Source organism: Hyla sarda, chromosome 2 (assembly GCF_029499605.1).
Source record: "Hyla sarda isolate aHylSar1 chromosome 2, aHylSar1.hap1, whole genome shotgun sequence".
In the NCBI taxonomy this organism is placed as follows: Eukaryota; Metazoa; Chordata; class Amphibia; order Anura; family Hylidae; genus Hyla; species Hyla sarda.
The window spans coordinates 220438574-220450672 of NC_079190.1; the positions used below are offsets into that span (position 1 = coordinate 220438574).

Here is a 12099-nt window from a genome sequence, read left to right on the forward strand (position 1 = left end):
TAATTAATCTAATAAGAGAAAGGATATATTGATGCATAAAAAGGAAGGACCAAACCTTCTACGGATGTGCTAATAACCTAATTCCCAGTAAAAGTACAGCAATTAGGATGTAATGGTACATCCATTTGCGGTAAGGTTAGGGGCTAACAAATATTCTAACAAATATTTTCACAGTTACTAATAGATAGCTACATATCAAAGTCGGTAATAATATGGCTTTTACTTAAAATATTTTCTTACCTTTTACATTTATCTTATTGGCAAGCAAAGGGGGCAGATGTGGTGCTACAAGCTGCGGACTGTTATAGGAAACGAGGACAGTAGGAATATATCAAATGCAAGTACAATATAACGCAAAGCTAATAAGACAGTCCTTAATAACATATAATGCTATCATTTGTTCTTAAACTGACATGGGGTATAAATCTACTTCTGTAAGAAATTAAATCCAGTAAGTACTTACTTTAATAAATAAATAATTTTAAGCATGTAAATAGCTAATGTGCATCAAGGTTCTCACCACTCCTCCACACTACTACTTGTTTTTCAGCTGACAAACCCCTTCAGCTGATACTAAGGAGCAGCTCTTTATTTTCCTGGCTACCTGCAAATAAGCCAGTCCCTTCCCTGTTTATTTAAAGGGGTACTCCGGAGGAAAACTTTTTTTTTTTTAAATCAACTGGTGCCAGAAAGTTAAACAGATTTATAATTGACTTCTATTAAAAAATCTTAATCCTTCCAGTACTTATTAGCTGCTGAATACTACAGAGGAAATTATTTTCTTTTTGGAACACAGAGCTCTGTGCTGATATCACGAGCACAATGCTCTCTGCTGACATCTCTGTCCATTTTAAGAACTGTCCAGAGTAGGAGAAAATCCCCATAGCAAACATATGCTGATCCGGAAAGTTCTTAAAATGGACAGAGATGTCAGCAGAGAGCACTGTGCTTGTGATGTCAGCAGAGAGCACTGTGTGCCAAAAAGAAAATAATTTCCTCTGTAGTATTCAACAGCTAATAAGTACTGGAAGGATTAAGATTTTTTAAGTAATTTACAAATCTGTTTAACCTTCTGGCACTAGTTGATAAAACAAAAAAAGTGTTTTCCACCGGAGTACCCCTTTAACTGTAAACAGTTCAGACTACCTCTGTCTTTGTGTGGTCTCTGATCTTCAGAAGTAATTCCATGTATGACTTTGGCCTGGATGATATTTACTCTGGTTCCTGGCCCTGGTTCTGACTATGCTGCTTTCAATATTCTGACTTTGGCTATTCCTGAGCACTCGCTTTGGCTTCTAACCTCTGGCTGTGTTTGACCAAGTTACATAGTTACATAGTTAGTACGGTCGAAAAAAGACATATGTCCATCAAGTTCAACCAGGGAATTAAGGGGTTCCTGAATTCCGCTTTTGTTTGTCATTTTTGTATTTTTTATGATTTTAATAAAGGTGCGATTTGTACTGCACATGTCCATCTGGGTTTACTCAAACAAACTCTGATCTGGTAACAGCTTCAAAACAAGGTGCTTTTGTTTGCTTAGGTAAGAATGGCCTACTGGACAGGTAAGCTGTCAGTTCCTGAAGTCTATCTCTGTCTATAAGACATTTAAATTTGTTGATACTGTTTATCAAAGAAGAAACTACTTACTTCTTAACAACAAAATTGATTTTAGCACTTCCTCTTACGATCCTCTCTAGCCGAGGGATTCCAAACCATGTGGGGCTCCGAAATGGAATTCCTTCTGGTAATCCCTCCACATAGAGAAACTCAGGATTAGATTCAAACACTGGATAAGGGACTTTTACTTCTTCTGAGAGTCCCAACGCTTGTGCTTAAATAAGATAAAACAATCTTAGATATTCCTGCTAAGTTCTCATTTAATATTGCATTTACTACACATAATAAGCTTAATCAACAATACTACTACTAACAGAGTGCTCAAAGACATTACTGGTCTTTATCATAAAAAAATTGCAATGAGGTAGAGGGCATTATCCTGTTAAAGACACCACTGCCATTAGGGATTACCACTCCCAGAAAGGGATGTACTCAGTCTGCAAAAATGTTTAGAAGGTGGTATTTGCCAAAGTAACACCCACATGAATGCCAGGAGCCAATGTATCTCAGCAATCACACTCCTTTGCTGACTTGCCTTCTTCCCATAACATACTTTATGTGCCATTTCTTTCCCAGGTAAGTGATGCACACATGTGGCCAGCCACCTTCTTCTATTGCTCCATTATCTAGCTCTTATGCTCATTTGGCCACTGAGGAGGCTGCAGATTTAAAATCTTTAGCCCAAGTCTTTTCCAATGCAGTTTTTCTGAGCATTTTATTTTCAGTGTGTGGATGTCATTTCTCTTAAGTTTCACTTACTTTGTTTCCACTGTTATTCCGCCCATGAATTTACTGTGAAGAATCCACATATTTTCCCTTCTGTGTGAACATACCTTTAAGCTAACTACACTTTGATATGCTTCACACACTGTTTATTACTACTCAAAGGGGAAACCCATTAGCTGCTAATCTGCATTTCAAGTTTGGCTAGCTCATCCTCAATCTGGTCAAACTGATCTTCTGACAAAATACAAATACAAATGAGAACCTTACAGTTATGCCAGTTTTCAGGTCCAAATGTAATGGAAATAAAAAGCTATCTATCAGAAAATCCTGAAGAGGATTGAACATCAGTTTTGGTTAAGCAGCAGTACAGTTATCTGAAGCACACAAGCAAATTGACCTCTTAATGGCTCAAAAGAAACAAAATAAGGTTTTGGGGTCGCCAACTCAAGTGATGTGACAAGATCTTAAAGGGGTACTCCAGGAATTTTTTTTATTTGACTATGCTACAGGGACTACATAGTGTCTGTATCTGTGTGTGATGGATTACTCAATTCTTCTGTGATTTTCACCTCAATATTTATTTTTAACAGAATACAAAATGACTGTTGTCTCAGATTTTCCCAGGTTGCAATGCGGCTGAGACCTGACCTCACTAGTCAGCTGATGACAGGGAGCCTGTCTGCTTCAATGGGTGGAGCGATCGCTTGGTGGGAGAGAGGTCAATCTGCAACTAATGCAACAGCTGTAGGCACCCTGATTGAAAACCACAGGTCTTTTGAATGGATACAGCTCATTTAAGTTTCAAGGGGTGGGGTGGCTGATGTGTGGGAGGGAGGCAAATGGAATTATGGGATTTGTAGGCAAAAAAGAAAAATGAAACAGGAAATACCAGTTGACAAACAGCTAGCCACAGTGTTATGGTAATCTCACAAAATAGCCATTTAGCCCCAAGACAAGCGCAGATCCTTCCTAAGTCTGTGAGGTATGTACTAAAATCACCTTATGGTGGATAACCCCTTTAAACAGGCAGGTTATGCTTGAAAAGCACTGAATGTAGCCAAATTAAAACAATTCTGGAAAGAGGAAGGGGACAACATTTTTTTAACACTGATGTAAAAATTTTCAGTTGGTATTAGCAAGGCTGGTACAACCAGCTATTAAGTTTAAGAGGGTCTGTAATTTTATCATGGGTGATAAAGGTTTTCAATAATTCTTTATGCACTGAATAAAATGAAATATGGAGTGTGAATTGTTAACTTTATTATTGTTACTTACTACTTAAATTTTCAATAATGTGTTCTCTCTTCCCATATTCTGCAACCATGTCAATGACTGAGTACTAGTAACAGCAATAATGACAAAAAAAATGAATGTCTCATTGCTTACCAAATTTTGTGTTAAAGATTTCTTCAACTTGTTTCCTTAACTTAGTAATTCTAACATTCCAGTCTTCTTTTGCTAGAAAAGAGACACACAAAGTGCCCAATGTATTCCCAATATAACAAGTTAAACAGAGAAAACAATGATAAAGAGAAAGATAAGAAGAAACATCTCTGCTTATAAAAGCACTCACACTATTTCAACATTGTTAGGTTGCATTTACATTACATTTTTAGCATTACATTGGGCTATATGCCCACATCCTGTCAAAAAGAATTCCTGAAAAATAGCCCAACATGTTGCCAATAAGCTCATAGACTTCAAATGCTGAACACAGTCTAATTGTGACTACATTCAATACATTCTCCAAATGCATCCTCTTTCTGTGTGGAACTCACAGTATATACTATGGGTCTGTTGGCAACACAACTAAGTATATATACATCATGATCTTTTTTTGAATGTGAATCCCGCTTTACTGTAAAAGTATCAAATCTTGTCATATATACCTCCTGCATTTGTTCTGTTTTGGATGGATTCTGAGGTTGTCTGTGTGAGAAGCTCTGGTCTGTAAAGGGGAACAGGTTGAATAAAGAAATACAATAAAAAATCTACACATAGTTTATAATCATAATACTTTATTTACAAAACTAAATTTTAAAATAAATACTTCAAGAGTTATCCTGATTAAAATCAATTATAATTTATCCATTGGACATGTGATAACTTCTAGATCGATGGGGGCTTGGCCACTAATAATCCAATTGCCAAAATGGGAACCCTGGTACCACATTCTTAGCTCCACGACCATGTCTAGTAGTAGTCTGAATGGAGTGGAGGTCAAGCATGCATCCTGCTACTTCTTTCAAAGTCTATAGCTCTAAGGTTGGGTTCACACATTATAAAATGATATTAACATTATGGCTGTAAAATTGGCTGGGCTACAGCATTCCACTGCCCTGGATATGACGCAAGGCAATTTATGGCACCCGCCCAGCGCCTCGGGTACAAGAACTTGTCCTAATGTTCAATATTGGGACCAATACCAGTAACATCATCAGGACATCCATACTTTATGTGTTTCAATGTGGTTGATATTGCAGAGAACAGAGCTGTGTTTCTTTAGACTGTGTATGCAGGTCTAATAATGAGGTCTTAAAGAACTATTTTCTGGATTATATTCAAGCTTAGACCAATAGCCCAAGTGGACTTCTATGTTTTTTTTTTTTTTACAGTAGAGTAAATAAACCACTTACTTTTTTATTACAAATTTGATCCGGTTGCCAAGTTGAATAATCTTTTCCAGTCTAGGGATCCCATACCAGGATGGACTTCTAAAGGGGATATTATCAGGCAGTCCCTCGACATATATATCAAGGGGATTAGCTTCAAACTTTTGGTAAGGTACAGGCATCGGCTCTGTCTTTCCCAAAGCTTCAGCTTAAGCAGAAAAAAATTTGTTACATTTCATTAAATCTTATTCTGTCCAGTTTTGTAGTTACACCACACTTCATTTACGGCAGTGGCGGCAAGCCTTATAAAATGTCATGAGCAGATCCAGAAGACTGTAAAAAATACATGTGATAACTTCTGTAACTTTTATACTATAGTCCAACCAGGCACCTGCAAGCACCGACTGACCCCATACTAAGTCCCTGCCCCACGAGTGAAGGAGACAGTAACCAAATTGGGGGTAGGATCTTCCCATAGCTTATGCAACACATTACCATTTGCAAAACACAGAATATATATGTATAATGAGTATAAACAATAACACCTACCAAACTTTTTACTATACAGCTGATCGACAATTTTTCTTAAATTCGTAATCCTTCCATACCACTCTTCTTTTACTATATAAACAAGAAATCTATCATGATTAAATAACATCTTCATGTTTTATGTTCTGTCATACATCACATAAAAATAACATGACAGTATATCTACCTCCCACAGCTGTTTTTTCAACAGTTATGGCTTCTCTTGTAGTATTCAGAAGTTCTGGTCTAAGGAGATTTTTTAAGAAAATGTTACTGTCAAATGGTTTTAGAATCAAAGCAATGTAACCATTTTCAAACATATAAAGCCCAAATTAATAACACAAATAATGAATTGGAAATGTTGTCTAGCTCCCAATAATCCCACATTGGGTAAGACAAACTCCAGTACAGCTGGAGAATCAATATGAAGGAAGTCAGAAGAACAGAAGTGAGGAAGGATTAAAGGGGTATTCCAGGAAAAAACTTTTTTATATATATCAACTGGTTCCAGAAAGTTAAACAGATTTGTAAAGTACTTCTATTAAAAAATCTTAATCCTTTTCAGTATATGAGCTTCTGAAGTTAAGGTTGTTCTTTTCTGTCTAAGTGCTCTCTGATGACACCTGTCTCGGGAAACGCCCAGTTTAGAAGAGGTTTGCTATGGGGATTTGCTTCTAAACTGGGCGTTTCCCGAGACAGGTGCCATCAGAGAGGACTTAGAAAAGAACAACCTTAACTTCAGAAGCTCATAAGTACTGAAAGGATTAAGATTTTTTAATAGAAGTAATTTACAAATCTGTTTCCCTGGATTTACAAAACATTTACAAAAAAATGTTTCCCTGGATAACCCCTTTAAAGAGGTTTTCTGCCTATAAATGTTGTCCATTGATTTGTAGTTGATATCCTGTACATTTGAATAAATGATGGAATGGGAGGGGAGGCTGCTGCTGCACCGTATTTTCAGCAAGGAATTCCAGAATGGGTGATGAGTGGATATTCCCCCACTCATAACATCTACAATTATAGGTGTTATCTGTCAGGAAGAGAAAGAGGGTGGGTGGGGGTGGGGTTTAAAAGAATGACCATACTACAGTATATAAAAAAATGAACCTTCATAAACCTCCAGCAATCCCGCGGTTCCTTTGGTGTCCTGCTCCGGTCTCTGGCTGCGATCCTCTTCCTGAGAGAAAGTATGGTGCTTGAGCCCGGAGTGACATCAGGCCCCAGAGTATTATACTGCTGCTCAGCTACAAACTGGCTGAGGCGGGACATCGCTGCAGCTAGTGATTGGCTAAGTGGCAGTATGACACCCTGATCCCTAATGTCACTCTGGGCTCAAGCATCAACCTGCAGCTCAGAAAGATGATCACTGCCAGGGAACGAAGCAGGACACTGGAGGAACCACGGGAGCGCTGGGGGTAAGCTGAAGATTATTTTTTTCATATACTGTTGAATGTGCATTCTATTTATTTATATTTAAAAAAAAAAACGCCCCCCCTGGGTAACCCTTTTAATTATAAGGTGTTTACTTTAGAGAAAGAGTGGTTTATTTTCAGATAAAATGTTGAACAGTTGAAATAACTCTTTAAATGTTGATCAGTGCAAAGAAACTAGGAATATATTAAAGGGGTATTTCAGGCATACAAAAATGTTTATATGATGCTAGGGCCGCTATAAAAATAAAAAGGGCATACTCACCTACCTGGGTCCCCCACAGCTGTGACGTCATCTGTCAGTCTGCTTCCTACTTCCAAGACAGACCCATCTCAGCAGGAATCACTGAATAAGGCTATACACCACTGTGACTACTGATTGGCTGAGGGAGCAATTTTTGAAAGATGGACCCGTCTTTAAAATTAGGAAGCAGATTGATGGGATGCCATGGGAGAGGCAGCTGTGGCGTTTTTTTTAGCGGTCCCAGCAACATATAATATATATGTACCCAGAATACCCCTTTAGGGTAGGGTCACACAAGCTGTATTTATTTGGTGCCAAATTGAAGTCAAAGGGTAGAAAAATCTTCTGCAGAAAATATGCAGCAAAATACACCTCTGTGACCCTACTAGGGATCGACGGATATGTTTTTTTTAGGGCCGATACCGATAATATGTGGCCTTTCAGGCCGATAGCCGATAACTTATATTGATATTCTGGTATAAGTTATCGGCTATTTCTCCACCCCCCAAGAAGCCGCTGCAGATCATTGATTTAAAGCGGGTGCTTTGAATCAATCAGAGACCACCGCCGCCACCCGCTTTTCTCCCCCTGCCTGTCCGGGAGTCCTCCCAACCACCGCCGCAGCCCCCCAGCCATCCCCCCCGCACCGCACACCGCCGCTGCCCCCCAGCCATCCCCCCTACCCCCGCACCGCCCCCACCGCCGCTATCCCCCCCTACCCCCGCACCGCACACTGCCCCCACCGCCGCTGCTCAATTGCCTCCCCTATCCCCGGTTTTATAATTACCTGTTTCCGGGGTCCGAGGTCTGCGTTACTTCTGGCTCCCGTCCTGAGCTGTCACTGTGCGCACTGACGGTGACGTCACGTTGAGGACGTCACTGCGCTGCACAGCGTAACGCAGGATGCAGCAGGAGCCAGAAATAGCATGGTGGGGGGGGGGGGGGCAGTGCAGTGGGGGCGGGGCGGGACATTATCGGAAAGGTACTTGCCGATACCGATAACGTAAAAAATTGTGAATATCGGCCGATAATATCGGCCAAACCGATAATCGGCCGATCCCTAAACCCTACCCTTCAAGGTATTCTTGTCTTCAAAGAAAAACAAAAACGCAAATGTCTAACATGAAAACAAAAGGGCTCATAAAGTACAGACAAATATGTCTTAAATAAGCAAACATGATAAACACATTCAGTTGACTTTATCACTAAATCATACAGTCAGCAATGAACTATAGGAATAGTAATAACCATACTTTTTGATGACATATCGGAGCCTTTCTCTTGCCAGCAATATTCTTTCCAGCCGTGGAATTCCATAAGTTGAAGGTCTCCTAAATGGGATTCCCTCAGGCAGCCCTTCGACATAAAGATCTTCTGAATTAGACTGGAAAAGGTTATATGGAATGGATGCAGGACCACTCACGTTTATTGCCTCAGCTTTATAGGGAATACATAAACACAATTTTAACCTTGACAATGTTTAATGTTCATGTGATACAATGCAAGTAATAAAAGAAAACCATGTTTCGAAGATGGCATCTCTGAGAGGGTACTATTTTATACTTCTTATTGTATACACATAAAATCAGTTATGGACGAATACTTTTCAATAAACACTAATAGACCAATAAACACTGGTACACACGGATGCTGACTATTTAAGTGTATAGTATATACTGGGTGATAGAAAACAGAGGAACAGTGCAATTTTTCAAATTAAAAGTTTATGTCAATCAGACATATACAGAATGTGAAGATACAGGTAACGTATTTTAACTGGAATATCCAACCTTAGTCATGTATGAGTAAAGTTGGATATTTTGACCGATATCTCCATATACAAAGGCAAGCGGGCTCAGCTACAATAACTTATACAGGGGTGCCACTGTGTATATCGATACACTAACACTACAACACAAAGAAAGAAGATACACCATATAGTGCACACCCAAAAAAAAAAAACTCCCAGGGCACCTGCTTTATCTAGACATAAATATTGCAAAAGTCCCAATAGCCTAGTCTATATAACAATAGATGGTATAGTTATATACATATAAACTTCCCTCAGAGTAATAATAATGATACAACCAGTACTTGAATAATCAATATAGTGCTGGGAAAGTGAGTCTTGGGACAGCAAACCACGGAGAATAAACCACGCAGGTGCATCCCTAGACCCCACGCGTTACGTTGCCCGTCAACAACTTCCTCAGGGGTGTTGTGCCATGATCCACATTCTCTGCCTTATATATACAGTCTAATCAAACAAATAAGTATCAGCAAGAGGTACCTTGTGGTCCGTGGTGCCATTCATGCCTGCATGCTGGAACGCCAGTAAGCGCCCACTTGTACTTCCAGGTACTCCCCGGTTCACATCCGTTCTACCACTCACGCACCTGCGCTATTACATCTCACACACCTGTGCTTTCGAATCCATCACCGTTCACTCAGACCAGCATTCGCACCTGCGCCTTAGTCACCTGCTACGCCTGCGCACTGACATCCATATGTTCCGTTCTTATAATCCATTCAATAACACTCCATATAGCATCTAAATGAGGTGTATAACACCAATGCTCATTACAACTATATATATTGATGTCAATGCAACCACAACACCATAATATCAACATGCCACAAACTTTATATGCTATCCTAATATCCTAATATTTACTTATATATCTAAAAGTAAATATTAGGATAGCATATAAAGTTTGTGGTATGTTGATATTATGGCATTATGGTTAAACTGACATGAATATATATATATATAGTTAGAATGAGTATTGGTGTCATACACCTCATTTAGATGCTATATGGAGTGTGACTGAATAGATTGTAAGAACGGAACATATGGATGTCAGTGCGCAGGCACAGAAGGTGACTAAGGCGCAAGCGCGAATGCTGGTCTAAGTGAACGGTGATGGATTCGAAAGCATAGGCGCGTGAGATGTGATAGGGCAGGCACGTGAGTGGTGAGATAGAATGGATGTGAAGCAGGGAGTACCCGGAAGTAAAAGCGGGCGCCTGCTGGCGTTCCATCATGTAGGCTTGAATGGCACCACGGACTACCAGGTACCTCCTTCTGATGCTTATTTGTTTGATTAGACTGTATATATAAGGCAGAGAATGTGGAACATGGCACAACACTCCTGAGAAAGTTGCCGACGGGCAACGTAATACGTGGGGTCTAGTGGGGCACCTGCATGGTTTATTCTCCATCTGTTGTCCCAAGCCTCGCTTTCTCAGCACTATATTGATTATTCAAGTACAGGTTGTATCATTATTATTACTCTGAGAGAAGTTTATATATATGTTACTATACCATCTATTGTTATATAGACTAGGCTATTGGGACTGTTGCAATATTTATGTCTAGATGAAGCAGGTGAAGAGTTCATGCGGTGGATGTTCACACTGGTCCATGCTGGAGCTGGGCGCATGGGGGTGAGCTGATTGAACTGTGTATTATATACTGGATGGAATTCCTGTTTAACATGTCCAGAAGTAGGCGAAGAAAAAGGAAATGGTAAATGTAATGCAACTGAAAATTTCACAACTGCTTTGGGAAAACATTTGTCTGCTATACCAAAGTTTGTAAACTGGATTTCATTTTACTAATTTACCAATAAGAAGTAGATAACCAGATTTCTATTATTACCTTTTAAGCATATTGCACTATTTACTTCAGTTAAAAAAAAGATCAACTATAAGCCAATTAGATCCATTGCAATACAGATTGTATTATGCTAATTCTTTCTTTACTGTTTCTATAGCAGCAAACAAAGGGTTAACAGTAAATTCCAGGAAAAAAGTTTTAAAGGACAACTGCAGCGTTATTACACTTATCCACTATCCACAGGATAGGTCTGCTGAGGACTCAACCTCCCACATGGCAGCAGGTCTTAAAAGAGGTAAGGTGAATCAGAAAAGACATCACCTAAATACCGATCCTTCTGTGACAAAATCAAAGAAAAAAATCTATACATCCAGAGGATCAGGTGGAAATTAAAGCTTCTCAGAAAAGCTTATTTCTAGAGGTATCTATTCTACCTCCAAAACCCTCTGCCCTAGAGGAAGCACGTACAAAAAGGGCATTTAAGGCCTCTTCCAAGAGAATGCCTGTTACGCCTAGCGCTCCGGGTCCCCGCTCCTCCCCGGAGCGCTCACGGCGTCTCTCTCCCCGCAGCGCCCCGGTCAGTCCCGCTGACCGGGAGCGCTGCACTGTCATGGCCGTCGGGGATGCGATTCGCACAGCGGGACGCGCCCGCTCTCGAATCGCATCCCAGGTCACTTACCCGTCCCGGTCCTCTGCTGTCATGTGCTGGCGCGCGCGGCTCCACTCTCTAGGGCGCGCGCGCGCCAGCTCTCTGAGACTTAAAGGGCCAGTGCACCAATGATTGGTGCCTGGCCCAATTAGCTTAATTGGCTCCCACCTGCTCCCAGACTATATCTGCTCACTGCCCCTGCACTCACTTGCCGGATCTTGTTGCCTTGTGCCAGTGAAAGCGTTTAGTGTGTCCAAAGCCTGTGTTACCTGAACCCTTGCTATCCATCTTGACTACGAACCTTGCCGCCTGCCCCCGACCTTCTGCTACGTCTGACCTTGCCTCTGCCTAGTCCTTCTGTCCCACGCCTTCTCAGCAGTCAGCGAGGTAGAGCCGTTGCTAGTGGATACGACCTGGTTGCTACTGCCGCAGCAAGACCATCCCGCCTTGCGGCGGGCTCTGGTGAACACCAGTAGCCTCTTAGAACCGGTCCACTAGCACGGTCCACGCCAATCCCTCGCTGACACAGAGGATCCACTACCTGGAAGCCGAATCGTGACAGTAGATCCGGCCATGGATCCCGCTGAGGTGCCGCTGCCAAGTCTCGCTGACCTTACCACGGTGGTCGCTCAGCAATCGCAGCAAATTGCCCAACAAGGACAGCAGCTGTC

General features: G+C 40.9%; 1 protein-coding gene across 10 annotated transcripts in view; it reads right to left on the reverse strand.

Moving 5' to 3' along the window:
* Positions 1-12099, reverse strand: part of GTF2I (general transcription factor IIi) — a 113448-nt gene that overhangs the window by 60182 nt on the left and 41167 nt on the right. For all 10 annotated transcript variants that reach the window (XM_056556428.1, XM_056556427.1, XM_056556422.1 and 7 more), the window contains 8 exons: positions 8414-8597; positions 5671-5729; positions 5505-5576; positions 4980-5163; positions 4233-4291; positions 3730-3801; positions 1648-1831; positions 241-299 (listed from right to left, as the gene is read on the reverse strand). In XM_056556428.1, coding sequence (XP_056412403.1) covers positions 241-299; positions 1648-1831; positions 3730-3801; positions 4233-4291; positions 4980-5163; positions 5505-5576; positions 5671-5729; positions 8414-8597 — 873 coding nt within the window. The remainder of the gene's footprint in view (positions 1-240; positions 300-1647; positions 1832-3729; positions 3802-4232; positions 4292-4979; positions 5164-5504; positions 5577-5670; positions 5730-8413; positions 8598-12099) is intronic.